At 36.7% G+C, this 12,717-nt stretch overlaps 1 protein-coding gene across 1 annotated transcript; it reads right to left on the reverse strand.

Annotated features, from left to right (window-relative positions):
- Positions 1-5,009: 5,009 nt before the first annotated feature.
- On the reverse strand, positions 5,010-11,240 carry LOC106930038 (G protein-coupled receptor family C group 6 member A). Its single transcript, XM_015007348.2, has 7 exons — positions 10,971-11,240; positions 10,728-10,894; positions 9,995-10,101; positions 8,605-9,375; positions 7,970-8,185; positions 7,364-7,487; positions 5,010-7,225 (listed from the first exon to the last, which is right to left on the reverse strand). Exons 1-7 carry the CDS (start codon positions 11,126-11,128, stop codon positions 6,120-6,122), a joined length of 2,649 nt encoding a protein of 882 aa, XP_014862834.2. The 5' UTR covers positions 11,129-11,240; the 3' UTR covers positions 5,010-6,119.
- Between the last annotated feature and the right edge of the window lie 1,477 nt (positions 11,241-12,717).

Genomic DNA, 12,717 nt, shown 5'->3' on the forward strand with positions numbered 1-12,717 from the left:
TTGAACAATCCAGATTTGCTACGCTTGATGTTCTGCAAATTATTGTTGAAATGCCACTGAAGTAAAGCGAAGACTAAACTAAGAGCAGAGAGAAAATTGGACGTTCAGAAAGTTTATCTGTGGGCTCAAAGTGTAGAGGAAACTCGTTTCTGTTCTGGTTTGTGTGTGGGATCATCAGGAAAAATAGAAAGAAGAAGGTGGCTTCACCGCACTATTCTTTCTGTTTGTTCAATTTGGGCTTCACTGTTAATGTAGCAAATCCATACTCTCCCAAATTCTGTTTTCCAGACATTTTCCTTTAATTTCATTAGCCACTGCAGCTGGCAAGCTTACAAAGTGTTACTTGCAAGCACACAAATTAAACAGTAGCATTGAAAAATATACAAACAGAATGAAATACTTCTAATTTCTTCATGCGTAATTAAACCCCAGACCACAGATTCTGAGTTCATTTCCCCCAATAAAACCCTTCCAGATGTAGATTTTACTACATACAGTCAGTAGGTCAAACATGGATCTTTACTTTACTCCATAGGCAACATAAGTCACACTTCATATTTACGTGCAATTGCATTACTTTGTGTTTTCTCTCCATAAATAAAGCAACTAAACACATTACACTTGAATCGCCTCTCTATCAGTTATTGGGGATATATTGGAACACATTAATTAAATATTAAACATCTATTGACATTTACAGAATTTCACAAAAAGTTGATTGTCTTGTAATACTATTTAATAACTTCTTTAGGTATTAAGACTTGAAAATAATCTTATTACATCTTACCATATCATATCTGGTAATAAAGTGTGTTACTACATAATGTAATAAATATACTGCTAATTATAACAGCATGTACAAGTTATTATTTTATCCAATTTGATCAAAATATCACTCTGGTGCATGAGGTTTTGTAAATGATTAAAGAATGATTTGGTGCTTTTCTGTGTTCATACATTTCTACTGATCTGGTGTAGAAAAATGGTTGAAAATCGATCTAATACCTGGGTGTCCATGTGTGCTTGTATATTTTCGAGTGGACCAATAACTAACAGCAGGAGATGGGGCTTCACATGAAAACGAAAATGAAAGGATAACCGGTCAGACTACTAACTCAACCAAAACTGTCAGCAGATGGTGGTATTACCTCGTGAAAGTAACTCGAAATAGTCCAAATAGTTCTTTCTTTCAGAAACCGGCAGCGTTCCAGCTCCAAACTAAATCCCCACCCAGTGGGACTTGCTAATTTTTTTGCTCGCTTCCGATGCTAACGTCTAGTGGCCCAGTGCCTCTGGAGCCACTCTGTCAGGGGGAGACACAAGAAGTTATCTTTCAGTTGAGGCTGAATCATTTTTTATTGCTTTATTATTATATATATATATTTTTTTTTTTTTTTTTGGACTGAAACTGAGAAGGCAAACACCACCACGAGGACCCCAAAGCGCTTCACACTCCATTCAGTCATTCACACATTCACACGCTGTAATGCTAATAAAGGTTTTTAAGCTGATTATTGAGACACATATGAATCATTTTCCAACCAGCTATTTTAAATGGCATGTCAAAGGTTACAAATCATTTTCACATTTCCTTTGTGTTTTGCGCAACATCTGAACGATCCAATGATACAAAGAAGGAGGCACCGGCGAGAGTTTTTTACAGAAAAGAATGTAAACTCATACATGTTCACAAAAGAGTAGCGATGCGGGTCAAAGCTGTCTAAATGCACAATGTTTTACAATGTTTGTTTTATTTTGTATTATTTTCTTTGGATACGTCTCGATTTCTAGATATAAACCCAAACAGAAAACAAGAAAGTTGTGTCTGATTTGAAATTGTTAGCTATTTCAAATCAGACACATTCTACTGAAAGTATACTATTAGAAAATTCTAAAAAAAACAAATAAAATGAAAACACCAGAATTTTAACAAAGTGAAGTTAAAATTTTATCTCTATTAGAACCATAAATTAAAGGAGGAGCAGAAACAGTGCGCACGGTTTATTTCCATGGTGCTCTAGGTGTTGTTGTTTTTTTTTTTTTTTTTTTTGTCAATGCACTGGTTACATCACCACGAGTCCACAATATGATCCCTAACTCCCCGATGTGATTATTATCCTCCATGCACTATCACCAGAGACTGGGCCAGCTGAGCAACAATGAACCTGGGTCAGACATTTACACAAAATAAATGCAGGCATACTGAGCTTTAACACATCAGTATGTAAGTGGAATGAAATTGTAAATAACATGCTTTTTGCATGATCTTAAAATTGCTAAAATTCTTGCTACATTTCCCATTAGCTTCCACAATTCCCAGGGTTGGGAGTAATTCTCCAACAACAATGTCTAATGCCACTGGAAGCGCTAAAAAAACAAATAATTGCATTATCTTCTTGTCACTTAAGTCACTTAAGTGAACTCAATAAACTTAAGTGAGTTCACTTAAGTTTATCGTGCGCATGTAAAAGTCTCTGAAAAGCTCTCCCCTCAAACAGGTTTAACATGATGTCTCTTTGGTGCAACCGCAGAAGACTGAGCCCGTCAAACTTCCTTACCTTGAAAAATAACTTTGAGGTCTCTTTTACAGTAATTCTGTGCTGTGACTAGGAGTCATAGTATGGAATATAAAACATGTCAACATGTAACTCTTTTTTGACTCTTCTATTTACTTGTCTTTATCTTTTTTTTATCTTTTTAAATCTTTTTCTTTCTTTTTTTTCAAAATCTCTTTCTCTTTCTTACTGTTTGTTCAATGTCACATGCTGTTCTTATTTTTTACTTTAATTATGTAAAACACCTTGAAATGCCTTGCTGCTGAAATGTGCTATACAAATAAAATTTGATTGATTGATTGTTTGATGAAGGTTACAAACAATACATTGGCAAAAAAAAAAAAAAAAAAAAAAATTAGCAAGCTGCTGCATTCCAGTTTACTGATCTGACACACAAGAAAACTGCTGATGTCTTGCACCATCAACTTGTTTTTCACCTGAGTTGAACCTGGCAAGACAACAAAGCTTACGGTATTCCCCAAGAGACATACCAACACTTCCTCCATGAGATAAAGGAACAACTCTCTTGTTTTGTTTTTAACTACCGTTAAACGTCCGTGTCCCAGACGTCACAAAAATATCCAAATACCTTAGTCTTTACTACATTTCCTTTACTAGTAGTACACACATACACAGTTCCTTCTAAGTAGAAGGTAGTTCCCCCAAATTCTTGAAGGATTGCAAGTCAGAGTAAGATCAACACAAAAGCAGGTTTTTTTTTATCATTTCTGTGTGTTTGGTGTAAACATTTCTTCATGCATTTTTTTTTTACTTTCAACACTTTAGACCAGTGTGCTATTTATTTGAAAGTTTTTGGTGATATACATTGAAGACGAGTAAGTTTGTGATTTGGTGAAACACAATAAGCACAGATTGGAAGAGAAGTTATCTGAAGGAAAAGTAAAAGCCTTCAGAAATCAGTAAGCTGGCCTAAACCAGTAGGTTTTTGTGACATAAAAATTGTTTGAAGACGGCAGAAATTTGCTGTCGATCCGTTCCAGCTCTGAGAACCCACGAGACAGGTTCTCTGCAGAGAACCAAGCATTTACCCCTTTTACAACGCCCTTTCAAATCAGGCCTGGGCTAACTTACTTTTAAGAAAACTGTTATTTCTTGATCAGTTTTAAAGTAACACTATTATGTTATGAGGATTATGCACATTGAACAGTTTTAAGGTATAATACATGCACCAAAGGACCAGAGAAGAAGATGCAGTTAAAATCGCTTGCTCTGATAAATTACAGTAGAAAATTCCTTTAAACTGTTTCCTTAGCCTGTTTCAGTGGGTTGAGATACAATACTGTGGATGTAAAAGATAATAGCTGCATTTTAATCATTTCTTTCATTTGATGAAGGACTTGAAAACTTCTGCTGTCATTTATTCTTAGCAGTGAAACTTGCTCTACATAATTTATTGGAGCTGAATTAACTACCAATTTACAGGTAGGTTGAAGATCACAGATTAATGGAATCCCAAGAATGGGGCTTACAGATGTTGCTACTGTACAAAAGAGTAACAGGGAAAGAAAAAACTATTTTGTTTGTTACAGTAAAAGGAAATCCACTTCCAGACAGCAACCCGAGACGTTTTACCGATAGGACGGTCCACATTCCACACATGGACGCTCTTTCAAACAGATAATGATCGTGCAAGAAAGTCAAGTTATGTAATCTGCTATGACTTTGACTTCAGGCACATCCTTGCCTTCTCTTGCTTACCGTAACTCTTACAATTCATTCTGTTGATATTTTAATCCAGTTATTTTGTTTAGTGGCAGTCAGTGGTTAAGCGACTACATTCTCAACTGGTGTTTATTATTTCAGCTATGTAGAGCCTGTAAATGTTTTGTTTTTTTAGAGTCTTATGTTAAATTTAAATTTGGTGAGCAGCATCATACTTGCAGATTTTTACATTCTGCATAAAGACAACTATATAACAAAATGCATTAAGTCACTTCACATTATCTGCCACAGTACTTTGTAGCTCACAGAAAAATAATTAAATTTTATATGATAATTATTTCATGTTGTGAAATATTAATTCTACTAACAATTCTATACACTTTATTTATTTTTTTATTTAGTGCAACCAGCTGCCTTTGGGAGTCGACTATTTAGTAAACAGAATTATTCTTCGTGAATCCTTTCCAGCAGATTTACCTGAGCTGGAGGAAAATGTGTAAAGCTGCAGATGAAAAGGAAAACAATTCTCCTTACTTTATTTTCAGACAGGGAAGCCCAGATAGGAACAAGAAACTGAACTCAGAAAACCTGCTTGACTAGCTAATACACTACATTATGTTTTTGTAATTTGTTATAAGATTGTGTTTGAAATAAACTTTAAACATAATTTAAAGATCTATGCATCTCATTCCTCTACGGATAGCAACATTTCATGCCAAGGTATATAGAGTGTCACTCTGACTCAGAGTACAAAAGGAGGTCATGATTCAATCATGGAAAAATATGTTTTATTCTTAAATACACCTCTTCACATTTTTATAACTTATTTCGTAATTTATCAGCATACATTTCACCACACGTCTGGTAGGCATAATTTATATGTTGGAAAGTTAAATAATTAGCCCCCCCCAAAAAATAAAAAACAAAACAAAACAAAAAAAATACTACTAAAAACAAACAGAAATAGGCTTTTTGAGTACACTGCAACTTATCAGCTGGATTCATCCTTTTCAAACTTAGATCAGCACAAAAACAACAAGAAAAGAAGAACGTATGTTTATCAGATAAATACAGAATAATCATTTTTTTGACAGACATTAAATCAAAATATATACGTCAGTCAGAGTAACCAAAATTATTTCAATTTGCTAAATTCCAGGGTATAGAGATGACATAATGTAATCCCAAATTAACTTGAGGACAACAAAGTGAATATTTTGGACTACCCATCACCAAGCTGTGATCTCAGTCCCATAGAAAACATGTAGGCAGAACAGAAAAGTGAGTGGAAAGAAAATGGCATCATGACTCAGTTGCACCATTTCGGACTGGAAAATGGCTAAAAACATACAGGAGACCAATGTGAGAAAACAAGATACGGAAAATATACAGAGGTAAACAGGAAGTTCATTCTACGAGTAATAAGTGCTTTGTGCTTTTTTTTCTTTTTGATCACAGCATCATAAATTTTGCTTTTATAAACAGAATATTCTAAATAGGTCAGTGATAAAACCAGCAGGCCATTGATCTATTAGGCTAGCTTAACTCAATTTATTATTGGAGTGAGTATGACGCCGTAATTATTTTTACCTTCGTACAATTAGGCCCAACAGTTACTAAAAACACGTACTATTTGTTAGCAATTTGATCAAGTCATTTTAATCGCTTGTAGAAATTAAACTAGAGGGAGGATTTATCAAATTAGATTACATGCCATAAAAATACCAACAATATTTTTCTGTCTTTGGATTATGAATGTTGAGCAAATTCTATTATCTTATAGCTCAAATTTGACTTGCTGTATATATTGCGTTTTATATAATTATATATAACAATCTAAGAATAATTTCTGCGGCCAAATATATACTGCTGCAACTGGTTTTATTGTGCTTCATCCTGCAGCAAGGGTGGCTGTTTATCTAAGACGGGGGACTGAAAGAATGGTTTCACAACAGAGTTTATGGACTCGTGCCGCTCAGCTACAGGGTGTAAAGGCTCTGGGCTTGACAGCGACTCCATTGATAGAGCTGAATTTTGGATTCCACTGGGATAGTTTTTGTCCAGATTCCTGTCTTTTCCCATTGAAAAGTTCCTCACGGTATTACGAAACACATTCACCGTGTTTTCTTCTGCTTTGAACAAGATGATGTAGCATTTTGTGAAGAACAGGCAAAACAGGACGCTGTAAGCTGAGATGAGGATAACGGCCATTTCAATCGCAGAATTGTACTTGCCTGTGACATTCATATAAACTGGACCAAAGATGATCCAGGTTATGATATAAATCAGCATAGAAAAGGTGATGAACTTGGATTCATTGTAGCATTCAGGCAACTTTCTACCTTTGAAAGCCAGAATGAAGCAGATGATTGCTAAGAAGCCAATGTAGGCTAGCATGGCCCCAAACGCAGGGAATAAATTCTCGTGACATTTCAAGAGAAGTAGCTTGACAAATGATTTAGAATCCTCCTGAAACACCGGAGGCCTATAGGCCAGCCACACTGTGCAGATCAGCACCTGACCTGCCATGCACAATGGAATAATAAGATAAGGCTTGTAGAGCTTCTCCAGGATGCCTTGTGTTACAGGGTCAAATTCAAAGGCCATGATGATCCTAAATGACCTTACCAAGATGCAGGAGACGGATAATGTAAAACTCAAACCAAACAACACCTGTCGTGTTTGGCACTGCCAGTCCTTGGGTTGACCGCCAAAGAAAACCACACTCCCAAATGTACTCAGAAGCGAGAGGAGGAGGAGGATGGCGATGGGGCCAACAGATGAGCGTACGACTGGCGTATTCCAGCGGGCGAGGAAGATGACGGCAACCACAAGGGTGAGCAGAACTCCGAGTGCAGCAAAAGCCAGAAGCACAATATGATAGACATCGTCCCACTCCAAGTAGTCGATTCTTTTCTTGGTGCAGTTTTGGCTGCCCTCGAAAGAGTAGTGAGTGGTGTTTTCACATGCCAAACAAAGCGAAGCATCTGCAATTAGAGAGTAAATGGTCATTAAAATGTTCTAGTTTTGATTTAGTAGACTGATATTCCCACAAAATCAGTTCTTAAATATTATTTAAAATGTTGTTGAACTTTGCAGAAATCTAAATGTCGCATAATCCAAACCTTTGTCGGCCGAGTAATAGTTCACGGGACACTTTTTGCATTCGTAGCAACAAACTGGCTGTCCAGCCTTTCGGACCTTCCACTCGCCAGGATAACACGTTGAGCACCTCGATCTCACTTTTTTCTACAAAGAGAAAGTAGTTTTCTTCAGCAAGCAAATTCTACACATTCATACAGTTCTAGCCAAACCAATTTACTGGAAAAATTTAGTAAATCATAACTCCTTGACAAAAATGATCATAATGTTATATTCCAAATATTGCTTATTTGTACTGATGTTATTTACAGTATTATTCATTAACATTTATTTATTTAGCATATAATTTCCGTAACCCAGACGTTTCATTTTGCTGTAATTCAAAGAGAAACTTATTTATGTTAACAAAATGTCACTTGAGTGACTTTATTAGGCTGATAAAAAGGAGCTGTGAAAGTTTAATGTTTCCTGTATTTAGTGATTTAACACTGTAAAGCAGAGATGTTGTACAACGTTGTTCAAATAGTTACTGATGAGAAAAGCCAAGAGTACTGCTACTCCATACAGTTTATTGGCAATATTTCATATTAATAAGACAAACTAACTAATTAAAGAATGAAAATACTTACAGTCTGATGATATAAATTGCTGATTTCCGATCTAATAAAAGTAATGCTGCCCTGTTCAATGTGATAATGACCAACTTCATAGTTCATGTCCAGAGTGTTTGGAGAGTTGTATCGCCACAGGACAATGTCATACCCCGAGTTGAGATTGCTTTTTTTATCAAATGAATATTTTTTCCCATCCAAGTAGAAATTTGCTGTTTTCAAAACATCTCTGAACTGAAACGACAAAGCAATGAAGACTGAAAACTTATTTGAGGTTACAAAAGACTTAATGGAATAATATTCCTAGATGTACAGGTGGAGGTAAAATGGAACAGTTCAGGTTAAAGAATATTCATGTTCTACAAAGACCCAGTCAAAGTCTCCAGATATGAAATGCTGATTAAATAAATGTATGCCAAGTGGGCATAATAAAAATGCATGTCATACTTTTTAAGTTTCATTTCCAAAAGCATTTGAAAACCATGTAGCCCTCCATCTCACTTGGACAAAACTCCCTGTAAAAACATTAGTTTCAACTTCTAATGTGACAAAATGTGTAAGAATTTAGGGGTTAGAAATACACAAAGCACTATTTTATTGTCATTTAGTATTGTGTGCTGTTGTATTATGTGTGTGTGTGTTTACGTGCGTACCTTTTCAGGTTGTAACGTGGCAATATCGCACTCCTGGTTGATGCACAGGTCTTTAACAGCCTCAGCAATTGCTTTGACTGCCAACTCGATACTGAACACAGCATACGGATATATCATGTTGATTAACTGAGTGATCTTTGTATCGAGTGATGTATTCGAGCCACTGACAGTCCCATTTAAAAAGTCGCTCAAAAACGAGTTGTTCTGGTACAGATCGGGGCGATTATCAAGATTCCTGAGAAACTGTTCAAACCTGGATGTGTTTCCAGATTTTAGGGTTATGCCAAAAATTGTCCCGACGTCTTTCAAGTTCCACCTTGTCGTGTCCAGACAATTAACTGACTGTGACCAGGTGTCGCTGGCTATCCAAACTTTGTTTCTACCACTGTGATGCTTCAGAACATTGTCAAAGATATACATCATGTGGTTGGGTTTGGTGAAGGAGACGATAACTGAGACATTAGTATTTTCAGTGATGCTTTTGACCGCTTCGTTGATGCTGTCCTTGAGGTTATTGTCAACAAGAAACTCTGGCAAGAATTTAATGTATGCAAAGCAGATGTCATGACGCTCAGCATGATGCCGGAGACGTTCTACTGCATAGCGGCCATATTCACCGTCGGTTGCCACAATTCCAACCCAGTTCCAGTTGTGATCCTTGAGAATTTCAATGACGGCTTTTGCCTGGTGATCGTCCTCTGGTACAGTCCTCAGAAAGCTTGGGAAGCGAGTTTTATCACTTAATAATCCAGATGTAGAACCATAACTGATCTGTACAAATATCACAAATCTCATATTAGAACAGCAACACCAATAATAATAATAATAATAATAATAATAATAATAATAATAATAATAATAATAATAATTTCAGCGTCAAACTATGGCAATTTGAAAGCAAAATACCTTTTCCTTTACAGAGGTAGAGTAATGTGAAGAAGTATTTGCTAAAGCCTCAGACCATTGCTCATTCTGACCACAATATTTGACTGTCAGAATGGTTTTCACTTCAACAAAATTCGAGTTTCAACCTCATCAGTCCACAGAAAATTTTCTCAAAGGTCTTGTGGAACATCGACATGTTTTCTGGCAAATATGGGTGTGTATAATTTTTTTGTACGCAGTGATTTTCATCTGAGAACTCTGCCATAGATTATATTTTGCCCACTTTGTCTTTTTTTCTCTTTTAGCCGCTTCATGGCAATAAAAGCTAAAACAGAAGAAATTTGAGGGAATCGTACACTTTTTAACAGAACTATGAAAGATCAGTTGCTGTCTGACTAAGCAAAGAGGATATTTATTTTTTATTTATTCATTACATTTGATCATTAAGTTAAATATATCATAAATGCATGAATTAAGATGTATTTTTTTTCCATTTTTATCATACCTCAGGGATTTTCTCCAAGTTGAGTTGTCTTGTGACTGCTACAGATATTTCTGAGTAGTAATCTCCTATGACGGCCATCACTGGTGGGGTGAGGTGTTGTTCGCGATCTGTGTTGTGATTGTAGAAAACATACGAACAGAAGGTGAGTTTCAACTGCAAAATGGGGAGGAGTTCATGTATCTTGTTCTTGTCATAATGTTAGCATATGAGCAGACAAATTGGATCATCCTCTGCAGTACCGTGAGGTGCTGCGGTGAAGAAAGAGCTGAGCCAAAAAGCAAAGCTCTTTATTTTCTGACCCGTCCACATTCCAAACTCCAGCTGTGGTCTAGTCTAGACATATGAATCTTAACCGTAAGAATAATGCATCAGATAAAACTGACTGACGTATGGCTGGTGGGTGCAGGCTTTGGATTTTTAGGGCACATTCAACTGGAAGAAGACCCCGGGAGAGACCCAGATCTTGCTGGAGGGACTAAATATTTCCCACAATGTGCTGTCACTGGAAAGAGGGTGTCTGGGTTTTGTTCCTGCATCCGCTACCTCTCGGATAAGCGGAAGGTCATTGACAAATGCAACATATAAATTCAGGCGCCATATCTCTAGTATTCTATCAAAAGTATTAACAGAAAACATTATGCAATTTGCTTTGTTGACCCATCAGGTTAAAATCACGGCCTAATATTAGAAAGACAGCTTGTTTTTATACGAATTATGTCTTGAGAGTGCTCACCATTTATTTTCATGAAGGGCAGAGTGTTTCTCAACGCTGTGGTAATATCACCGCAGGAGTCCACTATGTGATATCCCAGAGTGATGTTACCAAGTTCTCCACTCTGGTTTATCTCCTCTATTGCACGCACCATCATCAGAGACTGGGCCAGCCGAGCAACACTGAACCTGGTAAATAAATTAAAACACGCTATTTACACATGCCAAAGGCCAACCACATTGCTTTAGAGAAATAAAGAAATACCTGTTACAGAGTCCATTATCATCAACACTTTCATGTATTGGGAACAATCCTCCAATTATAATGTCCCCTGGAGACTTGGCCTCTTGTAAGGCTTCACTACAGAAAACTTGCAATGAAAAAATTGCCAAAAAGAACCAAAACCTGAAAAATTGCTCCATCTTTTCTATGTTTGGTGAAGTTTTTCCTCCTTAAAACATTTCTTAAACCCCAGTGCAGGATCCGAAGTTTCAGGTTTGTGCGTCTCGCTGGAGTGTCTGCAAGAGAGTGAAGCTTCAAACTTCCTGTAAGGTAAATACAATCTTAAAACTATTTTTAGCCTTTCTGTCATCAGAGGTGTTGTTATAACTCTGTGACGGATGTGGAATGTAGTAGAAGTGCTAGTTCCCTCCCTTGTTACTATCAAAGCATTCTTTACATTTGTTAACCTTTGTTTGGTGGTAAAGCAAATTTAACTAGAGTAGAAAGATGTGTACTATTTTACAATTATTCTTCTAATTCACTTCATGCAGCATAAACTATATGGACTATATCACTTGCAAGACAGGAAGACTAAGCGATTCTCCAAAGGTTTCAACAAAATTTCATATAAACCTAAAGGAAAAAGCTATTTTTTTTCCTTTACCACTAAAGTGTTATTTTTAAGTTAGCCTTACTTGTTTCTGACATGTTGGAGAGTTATATATATTAGAGATGTGCCAATCAGGTTTCTCCTGCCGATTCCGATTCCAATCACCCATGAGGGCCGATCACCGATACCGATCACATAATTATTATTTTTTTAATCATAAGCACTACCGGTTACATTATGTGGAAAAAGGAACCATGAATTCACCTTAATTTAGACAAAAACTTATTTTTAATAACTTTTTCCAAGAAAAAAACAAATCAGGCATTGTGCAAATTGTACTGCTATTGATAATACCATCTTTAACAGACTGAAAACATCTGAAGGCTCTGAAGAGGCTAAATAATGCAAGGAGTCAAAATAAAACCTCTCAACATTGCCAAAAAATTCAAGTATAAAACTTTACATTCAAAGGCAAATACAGGATCCATTACAATAAACAATCCAGAGTTACTGAATGAAAACTTCCTGTTAGCATGGCGGCTAGCTGATTACTGCTAGTTCTGAGTGGCTGTTTCTGACTGAACGGAGTAATTAAGCAGAACAGGGAGGAGATTGATTATTTTTTCAGAGATTATTTGTCTCATGTTAGGACAGCGAAAGTTTTAATACGTATGTAAAATTAATTTTTTTAAAGTTAGATGCTGCAGCTTTAAACAGAGGTTCGGTGAGAGTCACTACCAGGTGGAGCAGAAGCGAAGCTCCGTCTGTGAAACATTACTACCTGTAGCATAGCAGCGGTTCAACAGCGAGAGCAGAACCAGAGTCTTACACCGCAGCTCGATGACTTAAATAATTTTGCAGGTTATTTGTTTAGCTTTCTGACCGTCATGCTAATCCGGGTGAGTGTTTGTAGCTGTGCGCTGCTATACCTGCTGTCTGATCGCTCCGTATGTCTTTTTTACTGCAGTAAACCTCGATGTAGCCAAACTCCGTCAAGTATGGCATTGTTTTTATGCCATATTAGATTCGTCGTGTTGATGCATTTTGACATGCTTCAATTTTCCGCCGCAACACGCAAACTTCCCCATTCACTCAGTGCGTTACAGTTCCACACGACATCGCTTAGGATTTGTTGCTGCGCGTTTGCGCAGAGTGAAGGAAAGAGGAGACCAGCTGCAC

The sequence above is a fragment of the Poecilia mexicana genome, unplaced genomic scaffold, assembly GCF_051168715.1.
Source record: "Poecilia mexicana isolate PSO_F unplaced genomic scaffold, ASM5116871v1 scaffold_21, whole genome shotgun sequence".
Taxonomy (NCBI): Eukaryota; Metazoa; Chordata; class Actinopteri; order Cyprinodontiformes; family Poeciliidae; genus Poecilia; species Poecilia mexicana.

Coding starts and splice junctions, on each gene's coding strand:
- LOC106930038 (XM_015007348.2), bottom strand. CDS start 11,128: ATGGAGCAATTTTTCAGGTTTTGGTTCTTTTTGGCAATTTTTTCATTG. Junction 8,186..8,604: donor CCACGTTACAACCTGAAAAG/GTACGCACGTAA, acceptor TTGTCGTTTCAG/TTCAGAGATGTTTTGAAAAC. Junction 7,226..7,363: donor CTATTACTCGGCCGACAAAG/GTTTGGATTATG, acceptor CTCTAATTGCAG/ATGCTTCGCTTTGTTTGGCA.